This window comes from Phascolarctos cinereus, unplaced genomic scaffold (genome assembly GCF_003287225.1).
Source record: "Phascolarctos cinereus isolate Bilbo 61053 unplaced genomic scaffold, phaCin_HiC Scaffold_3;HRSCAF=262, whole genome shotgun sequence".
Lineage (NCBI taxonomy): Eukaryota > Metazoa > Chordata > Mammalia > Diprotodontia > Phascolarctidae > Phascolarctos > Phascolarctos cinereus.
The window spans coordinates 98,466,812-98,481,497 of NW_027555736.1; the positions used below are offsets into that span (position 1 = coordinate 98,466,812).

The 14,686-nt window shown below is 38.2% G+C and overlaps 1 protein-coding gene across 1 annotated transcript in view; it reads left to right on the plus strand.

The window, feature by feature from the left end:
* The window catches only part of LOC110209599 (guanylate cyclase 2G-like), a 64,893-nt gene that overhangs the window by 5,664 nt on the left and 44,543 nt on the right, over nt 1-14,686 (plus strand). Inside the window, 6 exon segments of the mRNA XM_078151615.1 lie at nt 1,300-1,365; nt 1,368-1,408; nt 3,072-3,257; nt 5,324-5,468; nt 10,424-10,559; nt 13,565-13,641. Of these exon segments, the coding sequence (XP_078007741.1) occupies nt 1,300-1,365; nt 1,368-1,408; nt 3,072-3,257; nt 5,324-5,468; nt 10,424-10,559; nt 13,565-13,641 (651 nt within the window).

A 14,686-nucleotide genomic window follows, 5' to 3' on the forward strand; every position in this document is an offset into this window, starting at 1 on the left:
TGACACAATTCAAATAAATGTAAATGGGATTTTTTAAGTGCATAAAAAAAGCTCTACATGGTCAGATTAAGGAGGGATCATAAAATTACTTACAGGCAGAAGAATCAAGAAGGCGTTTGAATGAGGAGGCATTTAACATAGGCATTGAAAGATGGGTAAGATGTTTACAGGCAGACTGAGGTGTGGTTGAGGAGCTTGGAGCAGAGACATTCCAAGCACAGAGAATAGTATGAGCAAAGGCACCCAGGGTTCAGAGCTTGGGATGTATTCAGAAAACTGTGAGGTCAGTTTGGCTGGGCAGTACAATCCCTGAGGGTTAGGAGAGTTAGGATGGAGTATGAGGTAAAGGAGGAAGTAAGGGGGATAGGGGTGGAAAAGTAAAGTGGCACCAGATTGTGGAGGACCCTCTGTGCCCCACTAAATGTTGGGGCTTTATTCTGCAGGCAATGGGGAGGCACTGAAGTGTGTTGAGCAGAAGAGAAATAGGATTCAAACGCTCCATCAGTAATAGTGACTATATACTACTATGTATATAGCTCTTTCAGGTTTGGAAAGTGTTTCTCCTTTCTTTGTAGCAGCAGCCTTCGTAGCAAACTTTTAATAAATGCTTGTTGATTGTTATGCTATCTCATTTGATCCTCATAACAACGCCCTGAGGCAGGTGCTATTATGATGCAGTTTTACACTGGAGTCCAAGAGAACTTAAGTGACTAGCTCAGGATTACACTGAGGAAGGGTTTGAACCCTGTTCTTCCTGATTCCAAGTCATTCTGTCTGCTGTGGCAGTGCTGTCAAGGGATGATCAGAGACGTTGAAACAATGACTCTGTTAGGGCAAAGGTTGCAAGGTACTCTTCATTTTTAAGAATGAAACTCTTTTTCCCTTGACTGGACTCTTGATTTTGTCAGTTAGGAAGGTCTGGGTGAAGAACTTTTACTTCTAGTTGAAGATCAGCATCTTTGCAATTTATGGGCTCTGAGAGTTGCCTGTGGGCATTTAGGCTTTAAGTAATTTGCCCAGGGACACACAGCCCATAGGTGGCAGAGAAGGAAATTGAATTTAGGTCTCCCTGGCTCCAAGGCCTGATCACCATCTATTATGCCAAGATGCCACTTAAATGAAAAGAAATAAGCCTGTGTGATATGTTGGGAGCTTTCCCCCTCTACATTGTGTGCTTAAAAAAAAAAGATTGAAATGCTTTTGGCTCTAATGTTATACTTCCAAATAGGATTTGGTTTTTATTAAGGTAGAAGGGTGTTGGGGCCCCAGAGTGGCTAATTCTGTTTTCTGTTCCTGTAGTTATCATTTTAATCTGCAGCATGGCTGATGCCTGGACTATTCTTCTGGCCACAGAGACACTGGGACTAGCCCTGGAAAATTTGTCTTCATCATTTTGCATCAGTCAGAGGTCAGTGAATAAACAGTAATTGTTTGTGAGTTTAGCTAAGGATAAGGGATGGGTTGCCCTCTGACTTTTGCTTTAAGATTGAGGTACTTGTAAGTATGCCTCTTAAGTATGTAATTCTTTTAGGTCAAAGGCTATTTTTCAGCTATCAAATTGAATGAAAGCAAGAAGTGGTGTGAGTAACCTGAGATAGTGGATAAATCCAAGGCCCTGTAGAGTTCTACACGGCAGAAAAGTAATTTTTTTTCATCCCAAATCCCTATGATGTAAAAACCCAAAATAATAACCTTTAAATTTTGTCAGTGAAGCAAAGAGTCTCATCATATTCTGACAGTATGTTTTCAAGTACTGCATGTGTGCTTTCTTGTCTCCAGCCCCCCTCTCTCATATATTGTTTTCATGAAACTATTGCTTTTAATTGAAATTATCCATAATGATGCATTTGTCACACATTATATGATTTTTCCAGAAGTCTTACTTTCCTACTAGACATATAACTAGGTCTTGATAAGTACAAATAACAACAGCAATTTCCCTGAATTGGTTGCATATATTCAGGTTAATATTAATCAAAGTTATATAAAATATGGAAACTGATTCTAGCCCAATGGAAAATGAAAGTTTCCATATATACCGAAAATATTCATAGCAGCATTTTTTGTAATAGTAAAGAATTGGAAACAAAATAGATGCTCATCTACTAAGGGAAATGCTAACTATATTACTGTCCATAATTGTGATGAAATATTACTACATTGTAAGAAATGATGGCTATGAATTCAGAGAAGCTTGGGAAGACCCATAGAAAATCAAGAAACAATAGATATGATCACTACAGGTCTGTAAATCAAAACAACAACAACGATGACAATGAAAAATGAAACTAAGTGCAGCTTAATTGTAATGACTAAGCTTGTCCCTGAAGAAGAAAGGAAAAAATACACATCCCAGCTTTCTTTAAAGAAGTGGGGGGATTATGGATATTGAATACTGCATATGCTGCCAGACTTGGTTGATATGTTCATTGCTTTTGCTGAATGGCTCTTTTTCCCTTTCTTTTTATTTATTGTTGCAAGGATTAAGTAGAGAAAAGGGAAAGGTCATATTTGAAAATAAAGATATCATTAAAAACAAAAGATATCAATAAAAATTTTTTAAAAAACCAAAGAGAAAAAAACAATGCTTGTACTACTACAGAGGTTCTTAATGTTTTTGTATGTATCATGGGTCTTTTTGGCAGAGGAGTGAAGCTTATAAACTCCTTAGATTCATGTTTTTAAATGAATAAAATAAAATATGTAGGATTACAAAGGAAACCAATTACATTGGATTACAATTATATGTGTATATGTATATGTTATGTGTGTATATATATATATATGTATATATATATATATATATACACACACACATATGTGTGTATATATGTATGTGTATCTAGATTTTAAGTTCATGGACTCCAAATTAAGAACACCCTCCCCCCCCATCTATCTACTTCACAGGTATTAGGAGGATCAAATGATATAATACTGGGTGTTCCAAAAATCTTACTGCCATTTTAAACACAGACTGCTTTAATTGGGGGAATTGCTAACATTATAATACACAATGTAAAAAAATTAGAATTGATAGGATATGGAATAAAATGTTTCTTTTAATATTTTAGGATGATTTTTGGAAAGAAGTGTTGACTCATCAGAAGAATGATCAACTCCCCAAAGCCTTTGACTCTATGTTTCTCATAGCCATCACTTCCTTTGATGAACATTCCAAAGACTATGATTTCATGAAGGAGGTCTACAAAAAGCTGAAGGGGAAGCCCTTTCTCAGTTCCCTTTCATCAGTGGAGCAGGTCTGATTCAAGGCTTACTTATGAGGGTATCCATTTTAGGACTGATTCATTAATGCCCCTGGTGAACTTCTTGGCTACCTTCATTTAAAGGGTGACATGTTTTTGAATTTGACCTCTTCTTCATCCCTTTCTCCCCATCCACTGCATGACATGGGATTAGAATAGGGCAGAAGGAAGGACATTGGACTGAAAATCAAAAGACTTGTCTTCTAGTCCCTACTCTGCTACTCACTAGCTTTGTGACCTTGGTTAAATTATTTCACCTTTCCGGACCTTGATTTCTCCTCCCCCCCCATAAAATATAGAGATTGGACTAGGTGACCTCTAAGTCCCCTTCAGTCCCAAACATTCTAGGATTTCTATATTTTGTGATATAAACAAATCTCTATAAATGTCATGCTAAGATAATGGATACCAGAGAGCTGGGGCACTAGGTGGATTCAAAGCCAAAGAGAGACATAATTAGCAGAGATAAAGAATCTTAACAAGATAGGATGAGCTAAAGAACACATACTTTTCAGCACAGCAAGGCCACACATCAATAATCTGAGGCAGGAAGACAGAAAAGTCGATAGGTTGAACCAGCGATCAGAGCCATCTCAAGCATACCCGATACTGCTCCTGTTATGGCAGGAACTCCTCTAGGACATGGACGGCTCTGAGCTCTCAAGTGAGGGTAGGTGAATGACTATGACTGACCAGCAAAGAGAATGAGAACACACAGCTGATGGTAGATCCTAACAACATCAATCCACAAATTGTAATGTGACATAGTAAAGAGGGAGTCTCTACTGTTGGGTCAAGAGGCCAGAGGCCTGAATTCAAGTTCTGCTAGACTCTCTATCACGTAATTATGAGCAATTCACTTCCCTTAGGATTATAGGTTCATAGGTTGAGAGCTGGAAGGACTATAGAGGTCATCAAGTCCAATTTCTTCATTTTACGGAAGAGAAGACAGAGGCCCAGAAAAGTTAACTGACATGCCCACTATCACCCATATAGTTAGTGTCCGAGGCAGTATTCAAGCCCAGGTCTTTCTGACTCCTAATCCAATGCTCTATCCAATATAGTAGTTAGAATCCTTCTCAAGGATTCAGTATTAACATCTGTAAAATAAGGGAATTACTAGTGTGTGACCCTGGGCAAGTCACTTAATCCTGTTTGCCTCAGTTTCCTCATCTGTAAAATGGGTGAAGAAGGACATGGTAAACAACTCCAGTATCTTTGCCAAGAAAACCCCTGATGGGGTCACGAAGTGTTAGATGTGACTGAAATGACTGAGCAACAACCAAAAAAATAAGGGGGTTGGGATTTTTACCTTGGGTCTGTGAACTTGGTCTTTTAAAAAATATTTTGATGATTTAAAAAATTTAATTTCTACTATAATGTTATATATTATACTATATAGCACTGTCTTATATAGTACTATCTACTATCATGTTATATATTTTGTTTTATATATTTAAAAACATTATTCTGAGAAAGGGGTCATAGTCTTCAACAGAATGCCAAGCGCCCATGACATAAAAACATTAAGATTCCCTTGATTAGATAACTTCTAAGATCTCTTCCAGCTGACTGATTCTTTGAGTTTTTCCATGCATATTTTTTGTATAGATTTTATATTTTAGGCACTGGATGAGGTGGGAGTGTGGATCCTAAGAACTCTAGGATATAGCCCTTCACTCAAGGAATTTATAGTCTAGGGAAGCAAGACATAAATTTTCCAAAAACAAAAACCAACACAGGGGATAAGCAGCAGGTCAATCCAATAGCATAAATGTCACAAGGCAGTATATAGTTAAGAAGAGGGAAAGTAGTTCAGTGTAGAGTCAAGTGAATGGGATATGGAAAGTTACCTGAGTGAACAACCAGAGGAGAATCACTGGGTCAAATGGAGATTAAAAAAAATACATCACTTCCTGAGCAGCCAGATGGCACAGAGCACCAGCCCTAGAAGGCACCTGAGTTCAAATCTGACCTCATACACTTAATGACTTTGACTGAGGGCAAATAACTTAACCCTGATTGCCTCTAAAAAAATTATTTCCCTTTTCTTGCTTAAGGTGAGTGCTTATTCTGCTTACCTTCACGATGCAGTCCTGTTTTATGCTTCCGCTGTAAAGACAATGTTGAAGAAAGGAAAGGATTTCCGTGATGGAAGGCAGCTTGTGAGCACCATGAAAGGTGACAACCTGACTGAGTTCCATGGTAAGTAGCTGTCAGTGTATTATCCTTGACCTTCAACTCCTCTGAAACATGTTTGAATGTTAAGCATTTTGTTTCAGGTCAACCAAGATCTGTTTCCATTATCAAGTTAGTATAAATATTTTAGTTTTAAAAGCACCTATAAAAAACTTACTCTTCCCAACTAAAAAAAGTAGTTTTGTCTCCTGTATGCCCATACTTGTGTATCTATACATAAGTGCACAAATGTTATTAAGCACTGTGTAATGGTAAGGGGCCCAGTCTTGGGGTCCGAATCTGTTGGCTTCAGCTTCTGCCTCTGACACATATTGGCTGTGGGGTCATGGTATTGTTGTTTGGTTATGTCCAACTCTTCACGACTCTGTGGACCATACTGTCCATGGGGTTTTCTTGGCAAAGACATTGGAGAGGTTTGCCATTTCCTTCTCTACTGGATTAAGGCAAACAGTTAGTAAGTGCCTGAGGCCTGATTCAGACTCAGGTCTTCTTATCTCTAGGTCCAGAGCTCTATCCACTGAGCCATGTAGCTGCCCCAGCTAGCTGGGGGACTATAGTAACTTAACCTCTTGTACCTTCTAAGATTACAGGTGACAGATGAGTCACCAAACTACGTTAATGGATGAAGTTTCTACATGTTAGCTGTTTTTGTGGATGAGGTGACTTTATTGTAAAGTACTTTAAAAGGCAGAGTATTTCTATGTGAACATATTATATGCATAGATATATATCACATATATACATATGCATGTATACATACCTGTATTTGTGTGTATATATGTATAGGTTTTTTTTGACCCAATCTATGATTTCATTGGTGTGGGGAGCTTTCAGTGAAGACTTCTTTGTACCAATGCAAATCAACTTACTGCCACATACATAAATACACATACATGTCTCTCTATGTATTTGTGTGCATGTGTGTATATATACACACATGTATTCAGACACACCATACACATATGTGTATCTGTACATATTTCAGACCTGATCTGTGATTTTGATGGTGTAGGGAGCTCTCAGTGAGGACCTTCTTATACCGTCTTATGCCACATTCATATATACACACTCATGTCTACACATTTGTATGTATGTATGCAAGTATGTATAGTCTATGTGTATGTGTATATATGTATATATACACATACACACCCATATATAACATACAGGATCTGATATATATATATATATATATAGGCTGTGTGACCCTATGTAAATCACTTAATTTTTCAGTGCTCTAGGCATCTCTGTAACACTTAGTTTTAAAGAAAATGTTGACCTGTATCAATAGAATTTCTTCATCTGAGATTTCCCTTTATTATTTAATCATGAACCCAGTCCCCATCCCCCACATATACACACACATAAAGACATATATGTGTATTATAAAAAAATCTGGGCTTGCAATTTCATTGATGGAGGGAACTATATTTGTACATGTATACATTCCTAGTATATATGTGTGACATTAGGAAAGCCTTATAAACTCTCTGAACCTTGGTTCCTCATCTATAAAATGAGGATAATCAAACTCATACTTGCTATTTCATACAATTTTTGTGAGAAAAACCATTTTAAAACCTTAAAGTACTATATAAATGTGAATTTTAAAATTATTATTACGTGTACACATTCTCCCTAAAATTATGCTACAATGCCTTATTATGATGTATAGCTCAGTGCCTGATTTTATCACTGTTGTTCGAAGACAAGTTTAGCTATTTGGGGAGGCTCATCACTAGGTTGGCTCCAGGGTGATGAATTTTTTAGCCACAATAATTTAGCAAAATTTGTGGAACATCACAGTATCAGGGGAGAAAGTTCTTTCCCCGACAAAAATAGACTCTTAATCTCTCTGTCTTTCTTCCTGTCTGTGTCTCTGTGTCTCTGTGTCTCTATGTCTCTGTCTCCGTCTCTCTCATACACACACAAACACACACACACACACACACACACACACACACACACACACACACGATGTCTTTTCTGGAAAGACAAAGCCTAGGAAGGAGCATGATCAAAGTGTTTACACATTATGAAGAGTTTGGATGTCACCCCCTTGGAATTCTTCTTATCCTTCTGTATTCATGAGGTCTTTCCCCACTCCCATCCAACTGAGCATGATCCGTCCCTTCCCCAATAATCTTGAACCTGGTCTCCTATTCAATCCTACTCATTTTAGTTTCCTTTTTCTGAATTCTTTCTAGCTCTATGTGGCATTGGGGGCACAGGGGGCCCCCATTAACAGGGCTTGAATAATCATAATAATTTTTTGTATTTGTAACACTTATTTTTGCAAAATAATTTAGTTTCTGACATACTTTCATGATCACATTTGATTCTGTTTCTTAACATGACATGAATCTTTCAAACATTGCTCATAGCCAACCATTTTTGCTTTTTTTTTTTCAGTTCAGTTCAATTTTGATGAAACTTAGTGTAGGGTTATAGATCTAAACATGCAGAAGACCATGGAGAATATCTCAGGGGTGCGAACCTGTGGCCTCAGGGCCACATATCATCCTTTAGGTCCTCCAGTGCGGCCCTTTGACTGAATCTAGACTTCACAGGACAAATGCCCTTAATAAAAGGATTTGTTCTGTAAAATTTGGACTCAGTCAAAAGGCCGCCCCCAAGGACCTAGAAGGCCACATCTGGCCTTGAGGCCACAGGTTCCCCATCCCTGGTAAGTCTAACCCTGTCATGTTATAAATAAGGAAATTTGGGTCCAAAGAGCTCAAATGACTTGTCCAAGGTCATAAAGTAATAAATAAGTGGTAGAACTAGGTAGACCCAGATATTTGCTGAGTTTACTGCATGTGAGGAACTATGTTAAAAAAAACTGGGGTAAAGAAAGGCGAACAAGACAATGTCTGTGACTGTCAGTAAAGTTTATAGTCTCATGGGGGAGATGAAAAATTACATCAATAATTATAATCCATTGTAGAGGATAAGAGCAAAAGAGAGATAAAAAGGGCTGTGAAAGTTCTTATCTCCTTTTGTGGTTGTTTTCATCAGTTGTTAATCATCTGTGGGAAAGCCTTTCAAAGGAAGGAGAGATCACATCTGGTTTGAGGTGTGAAGAGGAGGTAGAATTTGAGCTGGACTGGGAAGGATAGGTAAGATTTCAGAAAAGTAGCGATGAAGGGAGAACATTCTAGGTGGTAGTGACAGTATGAGCCAAGGCATGGAATCAGGAAAACTCAAGACGTATTTATGAAATGGTGAGAATATTGGACAAACTAGACTGGAATGGTTGGTTAGAGACATGGTAAACCTTGAATGCCATGTTAAGAACTTTGGACTCCAATCATTAAGTACTGGGGAGCCACTGAAGAGTTCTGAGCAAGGAAGAAGTGTGATCAGAGCTGTGTGCTGGGGTAATAACTGTATCTGTAGTAACAGACTGGAAATGGGGAAGTAGTATGACTTTGCTTAATTATGCCACATGCTGAGTGACTTCCCCAATTCTTCTACACACACACACACACACACACACACACACACACACACACACACACACATATATATACACACACACAAGAACTGACCAATCAGTGCAAAAGCCTACAAGGGGTAGCTTGGACTTCCAGGCTTTAGTGGCCACAGAAGACTGAAATACCAGGGTGAGAAGGCTGCTATGGTGTGATAGAGAAATTCTAGAGTCAGAGAGAAGCCTAACCAGAGTTTTCTCTGGAAACCTCAGAACACAGTTCTTTTCTAGGTTTCTTAGAGTTGTGAGTAAAAGCTCTGCCTCTCATGAAAACAGTCCAGGTAACACTCTCTCTCTCTTTCCATGCACACACACATATACATACATATATACACATACATACATGTATGCATACAAATATATAACATATGTGTATATAGAATATACACATATGTATTAGATATCTTTATTTTAGCCCCATAAAAATGCAAAACAACATCATAAAGGAAGAACGCTAATCCATGAATTATTGATACAATTCTTTCCTTTCTGGTAAGTTTTATCTTTCATCTTAAGGATCTATGTAGTCCTCCAGCCTTATAGTACTAACCTCAGGGTTTGGACTTCCCTTTTTTTTTTTAAAGGGAAATAAACTTGGGGTTGCTGGAGAGGAAGCAGGTGAGCCTCACTGTCTACTCCAAGGCCCTATACAGGCCCCCTGCCAGATCCTATCACCAGAAAGGTTTAAACTCTCCTAAGAAGGGAAATGAGCTTGGAACCTCAATAGAAAGGTAACCTCCTTCTTATCAAGCTAGGAGTGTCCAAATAAATAATGGCAGCAGCAGAGGGTGAAAATTTGAGTTTTATTCCTCTGTATCACTACTCAACTCTCTTGTTGCTCCAGCAGCTCTAGGATCATCCTCATTCCTCAGGGCAGAAGTCTTGGCATTCTTCTGAGGGGAGGTCAGTGGATTGCCTCTCTATCAGTCTCAAGTTTATTTCTTGTCCAGGGGAGATTGAACCCTTAGATTTATATTAAAGTTAATCTTATATTGTCACTTAATTTTAATAAAAGGCTGGGAAATATATATCCATTCATAGGATGAAGGTGAAATTGATTAGAATCTCAGTGTTGGACTGAGAATTTTGTACCAATTGATCGTGGAATACAGTGAATCATTTGTGGTTTTATGACTTTTCTGAGAGGTGAAACATACTGTTCTCTTTCCAGTTTTATGATCTGGGTATTTACCTAGGAGCCAGGTCCTTTTACTCATGTTTGTGGAGACCAAGCTACATTCTGAGGTTCTCAGAGGAAATTCTGGGTGGGAGAAAATAAGTCAAAGAGATATGATTGGGGACCAATTGATTTCTGATATGTGTAAACCCGGAGGTCAGGATTTGTGGTCATATAATACATAGAGAAACAGAAGATGGTGTGTTAGATTTTTCAGAAAGCATGGTGCCATCTTGGACAAATCCATTTCTTTCTATTTGTTTTACCTTACGAAATTCTCTCTCTTTCTAGGAATCACTGGACAAATCAGGATAGATGAGTTTGGAGAGAGGCAAGTGGATTACTTGGTCCATATCCTAAAGAAAACTGGAGATTCTTCTACTTTCATTCCTTTTCTTCATTACAACAGCCATGGAAAAATAATCAGGTATAAGATGGATTATTTCTGAAATATGAACTATCACTGAATAGAAACTCCAGGGTGGAAACAGCCCCAAATGGGGTCATTAATTCATACATAAGGATCCCAGCAGGCTTAGTATTCTATTTCAACTCAACAGAACTACTCTTGTTCAAATAAAATTGGTAATTGAACTTAAGCCTCTCATACAGTCATATAACCTTATTATGGTTGTATATTCATGGGGATTTAATTATTTATTTTAAATAGTATATCTTTGGCCCTTAAAAATGCTACATTTTTGAGGATGCAGTTCTAAAGTTAAATGTACTTATTTCTCCTGGAACTTTTTACTAACTTTTTTTTCCTTTTGAGAAAGTATCAGGCAATGAGCATGCTCACTTCATCTTAGATACTTTATGTATAGGAGGATCTTAACAAATAATTGTTGGATCACATACAGAGCTTGACCCTGAAACAGATCTGAATGGACATTTTCCTAATTTTCTATGTTGAAACTGAGTCTTAAGGTAGGGTCTGGGGATACACACATCTAAGATACATGAGTTTGCCTTAATAATTAAAAACCCCTATTTCTGTTCCCTTCCCACCCCTCACCACCCACTATACATAGTTTAAAGTATTGAAAGTCTTCAATTCCTTCCTGATAATTTTTTCCTCTAGTAATTTAGAGAGCCTACTTCCTTATGAAAGACTCAACTTTGGTAGAAGAAGTTGCCTAGAACAGGTTGAAATAGCTCTGGCCTAGAAGTGAGGACACTTGGGTTCACATATCATCTCTTACACTAAATCTATATATGATATCCTACAAGTTTCTTTCCTTCTTTAGGCCCCTGTGTCCTTCTCTGTAAAAGCAGACAGCTAGACTAGATCAGTGGTGTCAAACTCAAATAGAAATGGGGCCCTTAATGCATACATAAGGATCCCAGCATATTGACCTAGTTTTAAAATGAGATGCTATCTATATTTTATTGGATTTTTATTTATTTTGTTAAATAGTTCCTTATTACATTTTAATTTGATTCTGGCCACAATACGGAATGTTGCTGCAGTATGTAGCCCACAGTAGCATGTCTGATACCTCTGGACTAAATGATTTCCAAGTTTCCTCGGAACTCTAAGGTTCAAAGATTTAATATTAATACCAAGGGAAAGAATGACACCAGCATAGGATGCTTTCTGCATTCTAGTGAGAAAAGCAGGGAGGGAGAAGGAATTATATGTTGTCTCATAGCATGACTTTGTCATATTTAAAATATTGAAGTCACTCCTTATGTATGCTGCCCTCAACATTTGTGCCCTGGCATGATGAATTTCCTTGCTATGGCCATTCTTCCCTTTGATTGTGCGTATATTTACAAGAGAATGTGTCTAGGTTTCCGGAGAAATTATTTTATTATTACTTTTCCTACTGTGCTAACTCATTAAATGTCTTTAAAAATATTATAGATGCCCTAGAAGAGATAAACCAACAAAAGTCACCTTTGGACTAAAATAGAATTCTTAATTTGGTGTCCATGAACTTTTTGCAGATTATTTTTAAAAAATTACCTTACAGTATAATTGATTTCTTTTGTAATCTTATGTATTTCATTTTATGAATTTAAACACATTATTCTGAGAAGGGACCCACAGATTTTTACAGACTGCCAAAGAGGCCCATGATTCAAAAAAGGTTAATAACCCCTGCTTTAAATGTAGATAATTAGTTCAGTTAGCAAAAATTTGTGAAATTTATGAATTACCTTTTCCCCTAAGTGAACCCTCCCTCCAAACTTCTCTGTTTGTGTTAAGAGCCCCATTATCTTCCCAGTTTCATAACTTTGGAGAGATCTTTGTCTCCTCCTTCCCCTTGGCTCTTCCTTGCCAATCACTTGCTAAGTCTTACTGATTCTATCCCCCTCCTACATTTGTCTTATCACTCAATCCCTTCTCTATACTCTCATGCCTACCACCATAGTTTGGGCTCTCATTAACTCTCCCCCAGGCTGTTATAATTCCCTTGACTTCCCTTCTCTTCCCTTTTCAATCCATCTACCATGCATCAATGAAAATAATCTTACCAAGGAACAGATCCATCCATGTCACACACCTCTGCCTTCCTTCCCCCAACCTTTAATGGTTTCCTCTCCTCTCCTCTCTTTTCCATCTTCCCTTCTTTTCCTCTTCTTTTCCTTTCCCTCTTCCTTTCTCTATTCCTTTCCTTTCTCTTTTCCTTCCTTTCTCTTTCTCTCCCTTCCTTCCTTCCTTCCTTCCTTCCTTCCTTCCTTCCTTCCTTCCTTCCTTCCTTCCTTCCTTCCTTCCTTCCTTCCTTCCTTCCTTTCTTTCTTTCTTTCTTTCTTTCTTTTTTCTTTCTTTCTTTCTTTCTTTCTTTCTTTCTTTCTTTCTTTCTTACAAGCTGCTCAGTCCTGCCATTTAATGGCCTCTACAGTCTAGCTCCTACTCTCCTCCTTTCCCTCTACATTTCAGCAAAACTATGCCTTTGATTGTTTTCAAAATTCAAAAAGCCATCTCCCATCTCTGTGTGTTTGCAGAAGCCATTTCCCAAGCCAAGAATTTACTTCTTTTCATCTCTGCTTCTCCTTCAGGGCTCAGCTCAAGCACCATCTTCCTTGAGCATAAAATTGTTTTTTACTTTGTCCCTCCTCAAATAACCTTGTATTTATTTCTCTATGCACCTGTTACTTATCCCCCTAGTAGAATGCAAGCTCCCCAATGGCAGGGATTGTTTCTGTTTTTGTCTTGGTATCTCCAGCATTATGCTTTGCACACAGCAAGCATAAATATTGAATTGAATGAATGTAAGAACTTGAATGTCAGCTTGGAAGCTTTTTCAGGTGGTGTCCATCTTGAAGAACTAAGATTTATTCAGAGATCCTAGAAAATGGTTCACAAATCAAAATGGGAGTTCATTTGGTCCTGCTGACCCCAAGGAATGAAAAGTCTGAGTAGGCACTGACACTCTACTCTGTGTTTGCCCACTAGCCCCATAGGAAACTTCTCAATGGCAGCTGGCCCCATGGGTCTCTTCCCAAAGACAAACCTGCCTGTGGCTTTTCTAATGAACACTGTCAATCTACATTTATAGGTAAGTATCTTTGCTCTGTGAGAAGGAAGAGTGCAGTTCTGAAGGGAAGGGAACCAGAAAAGGACAAAGCTGAGGCAAATATTTATCTCAGTTCTGTCTAAAGACAGGGGAGACTTCTAGGAGAGATCTTGATGTACAAGATCCTATGGCAAGGAGACAGAGTTTCTGAAACACTGAGTAGGGAGGGCCCAGTACAGTGAGAATTTATCTTGCAGAGGTTAGAGGGGGAAATAAGCTTCCTATTTTAACTAATTATTTTTGCCAACTAAGAGCTAAGCTCAGTTGTTAAAGGAGTACAAGCGTTAATTCTACCTTCTAAATTTTGGCATTCTGGTACACCCCACTGATGGAGTGATGAGATGTGGAACCTGAACTTTCCCACACAACCTAGCCCCTGAACCCAGTCCCTGGTGTTTGCCTGAGACTTTTGGTCCATCCCAACCCACCTAGATACTCAATAATCCTTTTGACTGTCCTTTCATTGTGGCCCTCTGACCTAACCAGGACCACTTAACTCCTTTCATTGTCTGCAACTGTTCCATCCCAGGCCATTTGCCACTCCTTAATCCCATACAGATCTTCTCACTGTCTTCTCTTGTATATAAGTACCTATCTTACTCCCATTAAATTGCATAGATTTGTTAGGAATCTCTGCTGCTTCCATTGGCAATACAATAGTGCAGATTTACTAAGAATCTTTCCTGCCTAACTAGTGTTATAATAAAACCTGGCTATTCTGAAAGAAGGTTTGAGTAGTCAAATTCTTTTGAGGCAGATCCCCTGTACCCTTGCATTTCAGGGTTCCCATCATTCCAAACTGTAGAAAAGGAACATGTACCTTTTGAATTTGATGTGATCAGGAGGCTTCATCTTGGTTTAATCAATTTATTCAAGATCACTTACTTTGCTATAGCTGAAGCCCGGGACTGAACTCTTGTTCCTTCATCCTAAAAGAGAATATTGCACTTGCTTTGAAAGTTAATTCTTCTCAGAAAAAGTTTTGCTTTTAATTTCACCCCTCTCATCCTTTTTGACAGGAGAAGTT